This window comes from Salminus brasiliensis, chromosome 20 (genome assembly GCF_030463535.1).
Source record: "Salminus brasiliensis chromosome 20, fSalBra1.hap2, whole genome shotgun sequence".
Classification (NCBI taxonomy): domain Eukaryota; kingdom Metazoa; phylum Chordata; class Actinopteri; order Characiformes; family Bryconidae; genus Salminus; species Salminus brasiliensis.
In genome coordinates, this window is record NC_132897.1 from 33,687,415 (window position 1) to 33,703,898 (window position 16,484).

Genomic DNA, 16,484 nt, shown 5'->3' on the forward strand with positions numbered 1-16,484 from the left:
TCTGAATTGTGGTGGTGTGTTCTTGAAAACTGTAAGAGCAAGAAGGTCTGGTCTAAAAGTTCGGCTAAAGAATTTCCAGTCGTGATTAAGGATTCAGTCCAAGTCCAAGTGGGGAAACCGGGGACCTGGGGCCCAGATTTGCTTTTCTAACCTATTCATGAAAAAAAGGATGGACATGACTGCTACTTTCACATTCGCCAGAGGGGGGGCTGCTGCTCAGCATGTCTCGTATGCCGACGCTTCGCGCTTTTCTATTTATTTATTTTCAATCAATCAATTATCCTGACCAATGGCAGACAGCCGATTACCAACCCCCTAGTTAGTACTCTTCTCCCTATCACGTGTTATGCCCCCGACACTGCTGGAAGGGAGGGTGAGGATGGACACATGCGCAACCAGCCACCACCTTTCTTTTCCCAAGATACGTCGTCACCTGGCATCCAACGCGCTCTGAGGAAAGGGCCGGGCATCCAGCTCTGCTGCGTCGACTAGCGCCATTCGCTCCGACTGCTCATGCTGCCCCTCGGTCTGTCTCTTTGCCACTTGGTAGGCGTGGCAGCAGTGCCTCTATTGTGCTCTCTCTGGCTCCGGCTGCTGACGGTAACTGATCATCCTTCTTGTAACTGAGTGGGCGGCTTCTTCGCTGGTATTCTTCGTCGGTTTTCTATGAAAACAGAAGGAGAAATTAAAAGATCACGTCAAGTTTTAGGACTGCAGCGGATACCCGAAACCACCGGCGTATGTCCGCACTACACAGCGGACAGAAGGGAAGTAACTGGATGCTGCTAAATATGACTGTGATGATGCTGAGTGGACAAAAGTGAGTGACCCTGGATTTGAACCAGTGTATTTTTTTTTGGGCAAAGAATTGCTAACTAATGTGGATATTTCTACTTTTATGAAAAATAAAAATCCGATGTTGTGTCGAATGCTATATTAATTATTATATAGATTGTTTTTAAGCTGTTACAAGGCTCAGATAACAATGGAATGGTGATGTAGCGACTGTGCCTGCCCTAAGAATATAGGGCGGACTGCTATTCTGTTTAGCTTCTTTACGTTTACACTCTTTATGTAGGTCTCACATCGCTTCTAGGAACATTTTCTTGCTAACAGATGATGCTTGGTACTGTTCGACTTCGAGTGTGGTTCGAATCCCAAGCAATGCTGCTTTGCCATCAGCAGCCTGAGACGGAGAGAGCAAAACTGGCCTTGCTATCTCCGGTGGGAGTTAAACCTACAACCATCTGCGCTGCCTGACAGACGTCTGCATACCGCTGTAATACCGGGACACTGTTTGGAAGATGTGGGGTCATCAAGGGGTGCGTTGATGGCATGTCCTCCCCGCATCGCTCCCAGGGTGATGTCGGTCAGCACAGGCGTTTCTACGTCAACACTCAAACAACTGTTTGTAGCACCATCATTTTAACAGTGTATGGTGGGCAGCCTTGGGTCTAGCGTGTCATGGAACTGGCATGCCGCCTTTGTTCTCGGTGGACCATCATTTGCCCATTTCTCCTGCGGTAGGCTGTTGGTCTGCAGACAGGAAGCTGTGTTTTGTCTTCTCACCCTTGTTGCTGTCCTATTTAGCAGTATCCGGTTACGAGCGATCTGTAGGCCGTGCGGAGCGGACGTGCGACTGTGGTTTTAGGGATGCGTCGCAGTTGTATGATTTCATGATTATTTCATTTCCCCTTTTTACAGTTTCTCAATCTGTGTTCATGAAACGCATACCAGTGAGAAGACACCCCCTCAATTACCAGAAGGGCTGATCAGTGGAAATAGGTCAGTAAAAATAGGACCATGTTGTCGGAACAGATGTTGGTGTCGATTTCACAATCCACCATACAGTTTGGAGTTCCCAAAGCTGTCAGGTCAGTGGTGCTTCATCATTCCATCATATCCCAAAAGCATTCAATGGAGCTTCAAAACTTTCGGATGTGTTCGAAGGAACTTCACCACTCTAAGCTCCATCGTTCCACTGAATCCCCAAGATGTTAGCCCTTCTCCTTTATCCCAAAAGTGTTTACTACAGGTTCATCCCTGCCAACTCATCCTAAATATGTTCAGAGATGATCCAGTGCTGCTTCAAAGGGGTTCAGAGACGCTTCGTCGCATTTATTGAGGCTTTCTACTCAAGCTCTATATAAACTAGAGGCAATTTTAAGAACTAATGTTACCGAAAATCTGAAATGGTCAAAATATGATGAAAACCACAACAAAAGTATTGTCCTCTTCGTGTCTTCATGTCCTCATGTCCTCTTCTCGCTTTTGATTCCAATGTCACCATGGGTCTTCTTTCACCAGGCCAAATGTGGAGCTGATTCCTCCTACAGATTTGAACTTATTCAAGATGGAGTAGACCGTGAACAGGCAGCTTCTCCAAGGGTCCTCCTGGAGTCTCCAAAGTCCCCCAACCTCTCCAGAATGAGAGAGGTTTTTAGACCCAGAGCTAGTAAATCAGAGAGACGAGGCAGGAGGTTCTAGTTCGGCTCTGCTTGTGTTTTATTTAGTCAGGTTTTGTCGTTCTAGCTTTCACGGCTCTCACTGCTGTGCGACTCCAGCAAAGCCTCGCTTTTTGAGTTTGTTTTGAAGCCATTTGTATTGATTTATTGCCAAATAGATCAGCGTCATTTCTCACACTTTGAGTTTCTGCGAGGCTCTGCTAACCGAATATGCTTTGCAGGGGCTAGCTTCCTGTTTACCGCCCACCTAGTCTGTGGCCCATCATCATGACTTGCCACCAAATTGGGTTACAGACTTGATTGGCGTGTCGTTGGAAAGCTGAGATGCTTTCCAATGATGTGCTATCGAATGGAGAAGGCGTGTCTGAGGGGCGGTGGCCATTGCATATGAGTGATGTTTGAGGCTTACACCATCTAGTCTGCCTATTGGATGGATGTATAATTATGTCCACATTGGCTAAAATATGTATATATGAAGATAAATATGGCAAAGTCTATGAAAAGTAGTGATTCTAAGCTTTAATATGGTTCATGTTCAGAGATGTTCAGAAATATTCCAGGGTGCTTCATCATCAGCCCAGCTCGTCCCAAAGGTGTTGAGCGAAGCTTCATCATTCCACTGAATCCCAATCATGTTCAGAGATCTCCCATGGTGCTTCATCACCTGCCTATCTGCCTAACCCACACCTGGCGTTAGGCACACTGCCAATAGGTTGGTTGGTTGGTTGTGTCGCCCCATTCTATTGGCATTGCTTCTCTACATGGACCAGACAAGCTGTGTCTGCAATGGGTGCATCGTTGGTGTCCACAAACATTTGGACATGTAAAGTGTCATGTGCATCATAATGGGATATGTCCTGTAGAGGATCCTGTCCCGGATTGTCTTAAATCGCTAAGCCCAGTCTTAATGTCCAGGAAAGCTGCAGGCCGGTGTGTTCGTGTCATGCAGTTTGTGACGCATGCTGGCTGTTGCACACCTTTCTGTTGTATGGCTGCGGTGGGCGCAAACCCTTCAGATGATGAAGAAGAAAAAAAAGCCCCTCCGAGTTGAACCTAGCTCCGGCTGCGCTGTGGTTTTTCTCATTACGCGCTGCAGCGGAGGACATATTTATAGACGCGAGCAGCTCAGCAGCCATTTCTGCTTTTTCTTCTATAAGAGGTTAAGCTAAAGTTAGCCGTCCTTTTGTACTACACTGATGTGACTCATAAGCTGAGGCCTTTTTTTGTCTTCTTCTTTTTCCAAAGTACGTCTGTTAGTCTTTTTTTTTGTGTCACACTGTGGCTCAGATGTGACAGTGGTGAAGAGGTGTTTTGTAGGAGGTGTCTTTTTCACGCTGATCTCGCATCAGTTTGCTGTTCCTTGTCATAACGACTGAAGCCAGAATTCGAATAAGAGGATGTGGCTCTGGGTCAGGCCCAGAAAAGGCCTCATACAGAGGAAGTGAATCAAACCAGTGTGGTTGCCTCAACCCCACCCCACCCCCACCCCCACACACAGCACACAGACGTCGTGCAAAGACTGAGTGATCGAAGTTGAACCTTCACTCTTCCTTCAGATCAACGCTGCGTCTGACGCTGACTGGACCGGTCCATGGTCTGACTGCTCTTCGGAGTACCTGTTGTGATCGGCACGGTGAGCAAATCTGACTGATCTCTGTTGCACATACTGCCGTTCACCTGAGACTGCTTCTATTTTCTCAAGGGAATCTGAACCCTCTGTTCCAGTTCTCAGCTAGGGTCTACTTTTTAAATCTCCTAGGAGGTTTTCACCTTTTCACCCCTGGAAGCCTCTGGGAGCCTTCTGTTCCAACGGGGGTCAGCCGTCGTAGCACTTTCTGGTGTAGTTTCGTGTTAAAATGGACGGATGGAGCCTTTGTAACAACTGATTTTTTGGAATAAACCTGAGGCACTTGCTATGAAAGGTTTATGTAGGTTGTAATTGGCCTCATGACCACATTTTCTGGCCTACAGATGAGGCTTGGGAGAGTTACGCTCTGAAAAATGAAGGTGCTACAAAGAGTTTTTGGAACGATGCCTTACAAGAACCAATTCTGGTTCAGTAAAGAACCCATCAAGGTTCCATTTTTGGCAGAATCGGACCAATAGAAATGCACCAATATGGCTTTTTTACATTAACATTGACTGCCATTGACAGTTCCTCCTGTAAAGCTGCCATTGTGGCAACAACGGTATATATGTACAGGTGTGGAGCCTTTTAAAGGCTTAAAGAACTGGATGCAAAGGTTCTTTACCAATTGAATTGAATAAAACTTTGTAGCACCTGTATTTTTAGAAGTGCAGGTGGTCTTTACTCCGCAACTATGAAAATAGTTCTAAAAATGAAAGAAAGCATTTAACTGAGGTTATCGAAACTCCGAAAGTGCCCAGAATCAACATGACTTTGGCTCAAAGACAGACGTACCTATAAAAAGCCATCAAGGCCCGAAATTGTTTGCGGGTATTTTAGTTACCAGAATGAGTAAAAACGAACAGAGGAAGTGTCATGAGGTTTGACGGCATGAAAAACGGCAGTCAGATGCCCCAAAGTGGCCAGGCTCCACCCTCAGCCATGTCAGAAAGAGGAAGTCGTGTCTGAGTCAGTCAAACTCTCCCTTCTTTATCAGTAAGTTTGGAGTGTTGTTGCGTGTGCTGGCTTTTGTTAATCCTTGGAAACAAGACCGTCAGCATGTTCACAATACGTTGTGTTTAGACTTGATGGGAGGTCTTGTGGGAGGATGGGAGGAGCTTTTCTTGTACTGACAAAGTGGGGCATTGGTGGTTCAGTGGCTAGAGCACTGGGTTGTTTTTCACAGGGTTGTGGGTTCCATGCCTGTATTTGTTGGACTTTTCTAATGCTGACGCAGTGTTGGTTCAGTGTCTAAAGCACTGGGTTGTTTTTCACAGGGTTGTGGGATCCATGCCTGTATTTGTTGGACTTTTCTAATGCTGACGCAGTGTTGGTTCAGTGTCTAAAGCACTGGGTTGTTTTTCACAGGGTTGTGGGATCCATGCCTGTATTTGTTGGACTTTTCTAACACTGACGCAGTGTTGGTTCAGTGTCTAGAGCACTGGGTTGTTTTTCACAGGGTTGTGGGCTCAATGCCTGTATTTGCTGGACTTTTTAATACTAACGCAGTGGTGGTTCAGTCACCAGAGTGCTGGGTTATTGCTCACAGGGTTGTGGGTTTGATATCCTGGTTTGTTGGGCTTTTCTTATACTGACAAAGTGGGGCAGTGGTGGTTCGGTGGCTAGAGCACTGGGTTGTTTTTCACAGGGTTGTGGGTTCCATGCCTGTATTTGTTGGACTTTTCTAATACTGACGCAGTGTTGCCATTAGAATCATTAGAGTGCTGGGTTATTGCTCACAGGGTTGTGGGTTTGATATCCTGGTTTGTTGGGCTTTTCTTATACTGACAAAGTGGGGCAGTGGTGGTTCGGTGGCTAGAGCACTGGGTTGTTTTTCACAGGGTTGTGGGTTCCATGCCTGTATTTGTTGGACGTTTCTAATACTGACGCAGTGTTGGTTCAGTGTCTAGAGCACTGGGTTGTTTTTCACAGGGTTGTGGTATCCATGCCTGTATTTGTTGGATTTTTCTAATACTGACGCAGTAGTGGTTCAGTGCTGGGCTATTGCTCACAGGGTTGTGAGTTTGATACCCTGGTTTGTTGAGCTTTTCTCGTACTGACAAAGTGGGGCAGTGGTGGTTCAGTGGCTAGAGCACTGGGGTGTTTTTTACAGGGTTATGGGCTCAATGCCTGTATTTGTTGGACATTTCTAATACTGACGCAGTGGTGGTTCAGTCATTAGAGTACTGGGTTATTGCTCACAGGGTTGTGTGTTTGATACCCTGGTTTGTTGAGCTTTTCTTGTACTGACAAAGTGGGGCAGTGGTGGTTCAGTGGCTAGAGCACTGGGTTGTTTTTCACAGGGTTGTGGGCTCAATGCCTGTATTTGCTGGACTTTTTAATACTAACGCAGTGGTGGTTCAGTCACTAGAGTGCTGGGTTATTGCTCACAGGGTTGTGGGTTTGATGTCCTGGTTTGTTGGGCTTTTCTTATACTGACAAAGTAGGGCAGTGGTGGTTCGGTGGCACTGGGTTGTTTTTCACAGGGTTGTGGGTTCCATGCCTGTATTTGTTGGACATTTCTAATACTGACGCAGTGTTGGTTCAGTGTCTAGAGCACTAGGTTGTTTTTCACAGGGTTGTGGGTTCCATGCCTGTATTTGTTGGATTTTTCTAATACTGACGCAGTAGTGGTTCAGTGCTGGGCTATTGCTCACAGGGTTGTGAGTTTGATACCCTGGTTTGTTGAGCTTTTCTCATACTGACAAAGTGGGGCAGTGGTGGTTCAGTGGCTAGAGCACTGGGTTGTTTTTCACAGGGTTGTGGGTTTGATGCCATTGACAGGACTTTTACAAGTGTGGCAGTGGTCGCTTAGTGGTTCTGGGTTATTTATCACGTTTATTTATCATGGTTGTGTAAGCAAGCTAGCTACTCAGTGGCCTTCTGAAGTAAGCCCATGGAAAGCTGAATATTTGGTATGACCATGAGGTTTAGCTCTGGTGACATGAGGTTCTTCAACCTGGACAGATCAAGATGTCACTGACCTTCTCTGTGAATGTTTCATTAAAGAGTAGAGAGGACCCACTAATTGCGATGGTGGTCCAGGGAGTAGAAGGAGAAGCTGGAGATGTGGACAGATGAATTACGGTGGTGGAGTTATGTCATTCATCCAAAGGTGGACCACTAACCAGTTTAGGTCGTTGGACATTGCTTAGACATGCTACTCTTCTGAGGTACAGTCCAACCTTGAAGAACTCATGGAGAAGCAAGGGCACGCACCATGGATCACAACCCTTGACCTTTTTAAGGGGTTACTTGCAGGTACAGCTGGCAGAAGAGTGGTAGGAGTGAACCCCTTAAACCTCACAGGCCCTTCAGCATGCCCAAGTGTATGTTCCTCACCCCTAAGACCTAATAATAATAAGCCTTGGAATGTGAACATACATGGGCCTTTTAAGTAGGACTAGGATATTGCTGAGATACGATCAAGTCTATGCACATTTTTTTTTTAGACATTTCCACCTCTTCTCTAATTTAACGTAGATAATGTTGTTGGTCTTGCAGGACTGAACTGCAGACAAGAAAGATGTCCTGCCTCAAGTGCCTCAAGTACACCATGTGTGTGGTGAACTTCATCTTCTTTGTACGTATCCATCTGCACACACAATCACAATCCCTCACAGTACACTGTTAAAAGTTAGGGGTTCTTCCATTTGGGACAGTGAAGGAGCTTTGAGAAATCTTCAAGGAACCTTTTCCTGAAGCATCCTGAAAGATTCCTCCACAGTTTCAATTTGAAGAACCTCCAGAGGTTCCTCAAAGGTTTTAACAGTGTGTACGGGTCCTAGCTGTGTTATTTTGCATGAAAAATTAAGGACTTCATATGAAATACTTCATATGGTTGGTTAATAGACTGTGATGTTCTTGCAGATCTGTGGAGCTACCATCTTCGGGCTGGGTATTTACTTGAAGATGTCGTTCAATTTTTCGACCCTCGTGCCATCCATCCCAGCCATGAATGTTGTCAATGGACTCTTCATCCTCGGCATATTCATCACCTGTGTGTCCTTCCTGGGCTTCCTGGGAGCCCTCAAGGAGAACCGCTGCTTGCTCATTTCTGTAAGTTCCGTTTTAGCTCAGTGTGGGTCAGCCTTCAGAAACTGACTTATCTGAAACCACGGTTCACAGAAAAAGAACATCAGTGCAGTTTGAGGTTGGGTGGATTTCAGAACAGAGCCTGGATATAGAACAGAGCCTGGAACGTTGGAAGGTTTTAGATGCCATCTAATGATAGCACTGATGGGGCTGCCACCATGATCCGAGGATCGCTGGTTCAAATCCCTGGTCATTCTGTTTTGCCATCAGCAGCCGCAGTCCAAGAGAGCACAATAGGCCTTGCTCTCTTAGGGGTGGGTTGATGGCACTTCCTTCTGTCATTACATTTTTGCTTGTTTGTTGTTTTTTGAAAGGTATTTCTTATTTATTTGTTTTAGCCAATTTACCCATTTCTAAATAAAGATATTAGCATAGCATAAAGGTACACAGACCATTATGCTACTGGAATGCAGTTTGCTTTTCATTTTAATATTGAGTGTGTTTCCCAAACACTCCCAACTAATTTGGGAAATTTGGGAAAAGCATGAAGGTTTTCAGAATCGTGTTCCTTCCTTCATTGTTTCAGGTAAAATGGTAAAAAAGTTCATCCTAAAAGTTCAACCTAAAAGTTCATCTGTTAAAATTCCAGTGATTTCCAGTAATTGTTCAAGTTATTTCTGAAGAGATTAGACATAAAATAAAACAGAAAACAGGAGATTCTAAAACCAGAATGTAAAAATGTATTAAAAGACAACTGAGCTAGAGATAAACAAAACAAAAAAAAAACATTCACAGCTAAACGCTAAATATGGACTTATTTCAACATTGAAACTTTTTTTGGAACAATGATCTTTAAAAATTTGAGAACTAGTGATGTCCCAATCCGATCTAGTGGACAATATCTGAACCTTTATAACACTATCACTGAACCGTTCAGAGAGAGCACATTCAGAACCAAGTGGAGGCTAACGCTAATGCTAGTACACAGTGATAAGTGTGGAAACATCTCCCTGCATTTTTCTGCGAAATTACTAATAGTGAGTCTCCTGAGAAGAATGGAAGCTGTAATCGAGAAGAAGTTAGACGCACTACACACTCTGATCAGATCTGATATCAGAGTTAGTTGTTGAGGCTGACACTGTACTCTAAGGCCGTTTTGACTGGGGATTAAAGAAATCAAGAGAGCCATATGACATTTTTTACAGCACTGTATCTAAAAACTTCTAATGTTTGAATTTTCTTGGTTTCAGTTTTTCACTTTGCTGTTCCTGGTGATGCTGGCTGAGCTGGCCATGGCCTGCGTCCTGCTCATGTATGAAAACCAGGTAAGAGGACTTTCAGAAGCCAGATAAAAATAGTCCAGCCACTTCATTAAAAGGGCTCCTGGTTTCTACACTCACTGTCCATTATATCAGATCCACTTCCCATATAGGAGCACTGTGTAGTTCTATAATTACATAATAACAACATAATTATAAGTTCTATAATTATCCGCATACTGTGTTAGCCTCCTTTCACCCTGTTCTGCAGTGGTCAGGACCCCACAGGACACCACAAAGCAGGTGGTATTTGGGATTCTCAACACTGCAGTGACACTGACTGGCATGTTGGTGGTGAGTATGTTAGTGTGAGAACAGTCCACCAACCAGAAATATCCAGCCAACAGTGTCATGTGGGCATTGATAAAGGTCTAGAGGATGTCTAATAATAGAGTGGACAGTGAGTGGACACAGTGTTTAAACACTCCAGCAGCACTGCTGTGTCTGATCCACTCGTACCACCAGCCTAACACACACTACCAACACACTCGCCACCACCACCATGTCAGTCAGTGTCACAGCAGTGCTGTGAATGATCCACCACCCAAATAATACAGTCTGCTCTGTGGTGGTCAGTTCTGTGGGGGTCCTGACCATTGAAGAACCTTTGATGAATGAAGGCTAATAACAAAGTCTGCAGAAAAACTGCAGAAAGGGACTACAGTCTGGATTTGTAAAACTACACAGTGCTCCTATATGGGAAGTGAAGCCCATTGAATGGACAGTGAGTGTAGAAACAAGGAGGTGTTTTTAATGAAGTGGCTGTTCAGTGTAATTAGCATGTAAAAAGCGACCACAAATTGTGCTGAAAGACTGCAATAAAGCCAGCAGGGAGTCAATCTCTTGTCTTGCCTTCTAGATTGACCAAGGAATTGAAGAAGAACTAGCCCGCAGTCTGCAGGAAACTATTTCAAAGAACACAACTAGCATCGAGTGGGACACGATTCAGACCACAGTAAGTGTTTACAATGTCTTTTTTCACCTTCAGTTGAACAAAATAAATATATATATATGTATATTAACAAATATATATGGATGAGCCCTCCTGACGAGGCTGAACTTCCCTGCAATCCTTTTCACTACAGTTTCAGTGCTGTGGAGTAAACAATGCATCAGACTGGAAAAGCAATGTGCCAAAATCATGCTGCAGGTCCACACCCTGCACAGATAATCTGCCGTACTTCACTAAGGTATGGCACCAATCCTCTTCTTCCAGCGTTCTGTGCTGAATCAATGCTAGCAAAAACAGCATTTTGGCAACACAACAGCTCTCTCATCAACTGTATTGCCTCGTTGGTGGTTGTCGTTACCTGTTTACATCACTTACCTTTAATGCCTTTTAGAGTATTAAACATGTTTTTGCATGGCTGTAAACCTGTCCAATGAGAGGCTGGCAGTACTTGAATTCATTTAACGCATATATGTTTGTAGGGTTGTTATTCCAAGCTGAAAATCTGGTTCGAAAATAACCTCCTGAGCACCGGGATTGGAATCATCGTTGTGTGCAGCATTGAGGTACAGATCTTGATCATTGATGATCTAAAGCTAATAGACTTGGGTGCTGGGGAGTCTAGGCCCCACTGAATACCAATCACTGATTATGGAACAATTGATATCAAGTGTTTTTGAATTTGTAGCGCCGTTGTAACTTTTAACATTTTATAAAATAATTACATAAAACTTATTTTTAATAATATATTTAATAATATTTAATAATACTATTTTTAATTTTCTTTAAATTGACTGCTAGTAAATTTTATTAGCAACAGCACTGAGAGACTAAGCAAATTCCTGCTGAACATGTGACTTGTGAAAATGTCCAAATACTTTATAGGTGTGAATGTGTTGAGGTAACAGGGTCGAGTGCATGTTAAGGGAACTGGTGGAAAAAATGTTCTTTAGCTTTAGGATATGTTGTCAATTAAGCCACAAAGCTCAGGATGTTTTAACGCTGGTTGATGCTGCTGGCAGTCAAGGCTGGCAGTCAAGGCTGGCTTTCAAAAGTCACACATATCTACGCTGGATATACATGCTAGCACAGTGGGACGGTCAGGTTAGCAAACGGGGGGCAGCAACACCACCACTTCAGACCTAGAACTGTCGCTAATCTGGCCTGAATCGGTTAGTGACAGGCCTGCTTTGTGATAAGCATGTATACATGATTTTTAACCTTTGTATTGAAAGAATAGTGAAGACTAATGATGATAGTAAATGGCTACCAGTTAGCATTATGCATATAACACCATGCTGCTGCTGCCTGACAACATCATTTCATTTTCTAAGCCATGTTAGCACGATTTGTTAGGCTTCTTTTTCAAACACATAGAGCTCAAACGCGGCTAAAGGGCAAAAAGCTAGGCCGTACAAGCGATACAAGCGATATTCAAGCGATATGAGACTAGACATCCTCTTATTGAAGAGTTTGATTGCATGCTGTAGAAGTTGTTGTATGCTACTTTTGCATTTCTCAGTCAAATGCTTCTATATTTACCTCCTTGCTTGCTTAGGTTTTGGGCATGTGCTTCTCCATGACGCTGTTCTGCCACATCAGTAAATCTGGACTGGGATACGTGCATAAGTGAAGAGCATGCTTTCCCAATGACTGTCAACAGACTGCCACTTTATGAACATGTATCGCTCTGCTGTTCTGTCAACTTCAGGATATATATATATATGTAGTGGATATGTACTTTACATGTATATATTTACATGATGTGTTCAGATTCCTATGTCTATAAAGCTTCAGTATATTTACATGTAACTATAGTAATTTAGTGCTCCAATAGCTTTCACCATTCACCTGAATTTTTAAGTAGGTTCTTGTAGAACATGGCAATGGACACCAGGCTAGACTTTCTCCTGATAGATATCATTTTAGATCAGCGGTATGAAATTAAAGTAGGGGCATGATTTATCATTAGCTTAAAGTATTGTTACCTAATCTAATACTGTTGTATCAAATACATAGCATAGCAGTATACACATTTCCATGAGCCAGGCCTGGCCAGGCTGGTCCAAATAATCCAAACACCTATAAGCTGATGCTCACAGGGTACATATACATCAAATCCTTTAAAATGTTTTTTAGTTATCATCTTGTGCTCACATAGTACCATCATGTGTGAATTTCCACCATATTTCTCCAGATTTACTATAAAGACCCCATTTACACTTGGGCACTGCATCTGTCTTGAGTATCTGGATAAGGCCAAGCCGCATAAAAAAAAGCAAGTGTAAACACACCCAAGATTAATTTAAAACATACAAATCTGATCACTCAGCATCTGAGATGCATTTGAGCCACATGCGACAAGCAAACCTCCTCCTATTAGAACCGAAACACCAGTAACAGCATTTAATAATCTTATCAGGATATAATCCAGATACTAGCCACATGCAGTGACGAGGTGTAAACTGGGTCCAAGTGTCTCTTCTCACAGTGTGTTTGATGACTATGTTGTGTGTAGAAGTCACAGAATTCACTCCATTGTTCTTTAAATATCTAGTGGCTGTAACAGAGCACTGCTGAACCTGAACCAGATCAGTAACTCTCAGTGAGAGCTAGCCAGCCTCATTACAGAAAAACATGGTGGAGGTACTTTCACACACTGTTACAACTCACAGTGAGAGCTAGCCAGGCTAAAGCACAGCCTCCAAACATGGTGGAGGTAGTTTTACACACTGTTACAACTAAGACCCACAAAGTAAACAATGAGAAGACACCAAACCCCCTATATACATTTACAACAGCTCACTCCATTCTCAGGTTGTTCAATAGTGAACTAAAGCTATTTTTAGATATAATGCAGATATTTTGATGTGTTTAGATTGGAAAGCTTGACTGCTTTAAACACTGTGGAGTTGTAACATTAGCACTTTCTGCTTTCAGATGAACTGGTTATAAATGTTAGGAAATTGTGTAAAATATTAACTTTGCTTGAATACTTGACTAAAATATTTATCGAAAATAAACAAATAAATAACAAACTATGTGTGTCCCACTTTCCCTTATACAGTATTTTAGTTATATTAGTTGACCATTATTTCATTCTTGTGTTTTGTTTTTGTCTGGGTGCTGAACTGCTTGCATGTTCAGTGTATATATGAGTTTAATAGCTGTCTGATTTTTGTTCTCATTTCTGTTATATTTTCACATGAACTGTTGTACATATATAGAGCTTGATTACATTTTGTTATAAAGAAAAAGTATAATAAAAACGCTGCTCCTTACGTTGTTGGCATTTCTGTTCCCTTATTATCATTCAATGAGCCATTGCTGATCAGCATATCTTGTGACTTCTTACCATCAGCGTTTGCTTGATTTATAAAAAACAACAGCAGCAATTTATTCAATGCTCAAATAAAGTACAGGCCACAGTTCCTAACCACAGGCCTGTGGTTGAGTATCATTTAGAGAACAAGAGCAAGTTTCACTTCAGTCGAAACTTAGACGCTGCAGGGCAGGATATCTGCTGGTGCTTCAAATGGCCTCTGCCCCTTTCTTTGTTTTGTTTTTTGTTGTTTGTTTTTTTTTTTGGTGCATTGTGATGGGTTGCAAAATGTAAGCCTGTGTGAATTTTTTGTGTTGTTATGTACATGAATCATCAGTTTGATCAAATACAAGCTATTGATAGTTGGGTTACTGTGTGCACTTCTGTAACTTTCAGTGAAACCTTAACACAGTGCTTTGCAAGGGGAATTTAGATTACTTCACCAAAGGGGATATTGGAGGGTCATTTTCTAGATTTAGGCAGTTTAGGGTAAATGTGTTTTGTTGGGTTTTCCTAGATGTAGGTAGTTTATCGCCTGGGTTAATGTGTTTTGTTCAGTTGTACCTCAATACTTGGTAGTTTAGCCTCTGGGTTAAAAAGTAAAGGTGCATGTATTTGTCACTGTACAGTGTACCGCATTTAACCCATCTGGTAGTGAACACACACTCATGTGTTAGGGGCAGTGAGTACACACACACACACACACACCCAGAGCAGTGGGCAGCCAACTCCAGCGCCCGGGGAGCAGAGAGGGTAAAGGGTTAATGTGTTTGTTGGGTTTTACCTCAGTACTGGGTAGTTTAGCCCCTGGGTTAATGTGTTTGTTGGGTTTTACCTCAGTACTGGGTAGTTTTACCTCAGTACAGGGTAGTTTAGCCCCTGGCTTAATGTGTTTGTTGGGTTTTACCTCAGTACGGGGTAGTTTAGCTTCTGGGTTAATGAGTTTTGTTGGGTTTTACCTTAGTACGGGGTAGTTTAGCTCTGGGTTAATGTGTTTTGTTGGGTTTTACCTCCGTACTGGGTAGTTTAGCCCCTGGGTTAATGTGTTTTGCTGGGTATTACCTCAGTACAGGGTAGTTTAGCCTCTGGGTTAATGTGTTTGTTGGGTTTTACCTCAGTACAGGGTAGTTTAGCCTCTGGGTTAATGTGTTTGTTGGGTTTTACCTCAGTACTGGGTAGTTTTACCTCTGTACAGGGTAGTTTAGCCTCTGGGTTAATGTGTTTGTTGGGTTTTACCTCCGTACTGGGTAGTTTAGCCCCTAGGTTAATGTGTTTTGCTGGGTATTACCTCTGTACAGGGTAGTTTAGCCTCTGGGTTAATGTGTTTGTTGGGTTTTACCTCAGTACTGGGTAGTTTTACTTCAGTACAGGGTAGTTTAGCTCTGGGTTAATGTGTTTGTTGGGTTTTACCTCAGTACTGGGTAGTTTTACTTCAGTACAGGGTAGTTTAGCTCTGGGTTAATGTGTTTGTTGGGTTTTACCTCAGTACTGGGAAGTTTAGCCTCTGGGTTAATGTGTTTGTTGGGTTTTACCTCAGTACTGGGTAGTTTAGCTCTGGGTTAATGTGTTTTGTTGGGTACTACCTCAGTACTGGGTAGTTTAGCCTCTGGGTTAATGTGTTTTGTTGGGTACTACCTCAGTACTGGGTAGTTTAGCCTCTGGGTTAATGTGTTTGTTGGGTACTACCTCAGTACTGGGTAGTTTAGCCTCTGGGTTAATGTGTTTGTTGGGTACTACCTCAGTACTGGGTAGTTTAGCTCTGGGTTAATGTGTTTTGTTGGGTACTACCTCAGTACTGGGTAGTTTAGCCTCTGGGTTAATGTGTTTGTTGGGTACTACCTCAGTACTGGGTAGTTTAGCCTCTGGGTTAATGTGTTTGTTGGGTACTACCTCAGTACTGGGTAGTTTTACCTCAGTACTGGGTAGTTTAGCTCTGGGTTAATGTGTTTTGTTGGGTACTACCTCAGTACTGGGTAGTTTAGCTCTGGGTTAATGTGTTTTGTTGGGTACTACCTCAGTACTGGGTAGTTTAGCCCCTGGGTTAATGTGTTTTGCTGGGTATTACCTCAGTACTGGGTAGTTTAGCCTCTGGGTTAATGTGTTTTGTTGGGTACTACCTCAGTACTGGGTAGTTTAGCCTCTGGGTTAATGTGTTTGTTGGGTACTACCTCAGTACTGGGTAGTTTAGCCTCTGGGTTAATGTGTTTGTTGGGTTTTACCTCAGTACAGGGTAGTTTAGCTCTGGGTTAATGTGTTTGTTGGGTTTTACCTCAGTACAGGGTAGTTTAGTCTGTGGGTTAATGTGTTTGTTGGGTTTTACCTCGGTACTGGGTAGTTTTACCTCAGTACTGGGTAGTTTAGCCTCTGGGTTAATGTGTTTGTTGGGTTTTACTTCAGTACTGGGTAGTTTAGCTCTGGGTTAATGTGTTTGTTGGGTTTTACCTCAGTACTGGGTAGTTTAGCCTCTGGGTTAATGTGTTTTGTTGGGTTTTACCTCAGTACGGGGTAGTTTAGCTCTGGGTTAATGTGTTTTGTTGGGTTTTACCTCAGTACGGGGTAGTTTAGCTCTGGGATAATGTGTTTGTTGGGTTTTACCTCAGTACTGGGAAGTTTAGCCTCTGGGTTAATGTGTTTGTTGGGTTTTACCTCAGTACTGGGTAGTTTAGCTCTGGGTTAATGTGTTTTGTTGGGTACTACCTCAGTACTGGGTAGTTTAGCTCTGGGTTAATGTGTTTTGTTGGGTTTTACCTCAGTACGGGGTAGTTTA

General features: G+C 43.1%; 1 protein-coding gene across 1 annotated transcript; it reads left to right on the forward strand.

Moving 5' to 3' along the window:
- Positions 1–3,963: 3,963 nt before the first annotated feature.
- Positions 3,964–13,676, forward strand: LOC140542173 (leukocyte surface antigen CD53). Its single transcript, XM_072665053.1, has 8 exons — positions 3,964–4,098; positions 7,597–7,675; positions 7,963–8,151; positions 9,378–9,452; positions 10,306–10,401; positions 10,532–10,636; positions 10,878–10,961; positions 11,954–13,676. The coding sequence occupies exons 2-8, from the start codon at positions 7,619–7,621 to the stop codon at positions 12,026–12,028; spliced, it is 681 nt and encodes a 226-aa protein (XP_072521154.1). The 5' UTR covers positions 3,964–4,098; positions 7,597–7,618; the 3' UTR covers positions 12,029–13,676.
- Positions 13,677–16,484: the final 2,808 nt, after the last annotated feature.

Bases quoted from the DNA above. Each gene is read 5' to 3' on its own strand.
- LOC140542173 (XM_072665053.1), top strand. From the start codon at position 7,619: ATGTCCTGCCTCAAGTGCCTCAAGTACACCATGTGTGTGGTGAACTTC. The intron at 7,676-7,962 runs GTACGTATCCAT...ATGTTCTTGCAG, and splicing joins TGGTGAACTTCATCTTCTTT to ATCTGTGGAGCTACCATCTT. The intron at 10,637-10,877 runs GTATGGCACCAA...ATATGTTTGTAG, and splicing joins ATCTGCCGTACTTCACTAAG to GGTTGTTATTCCAAGCTGAA.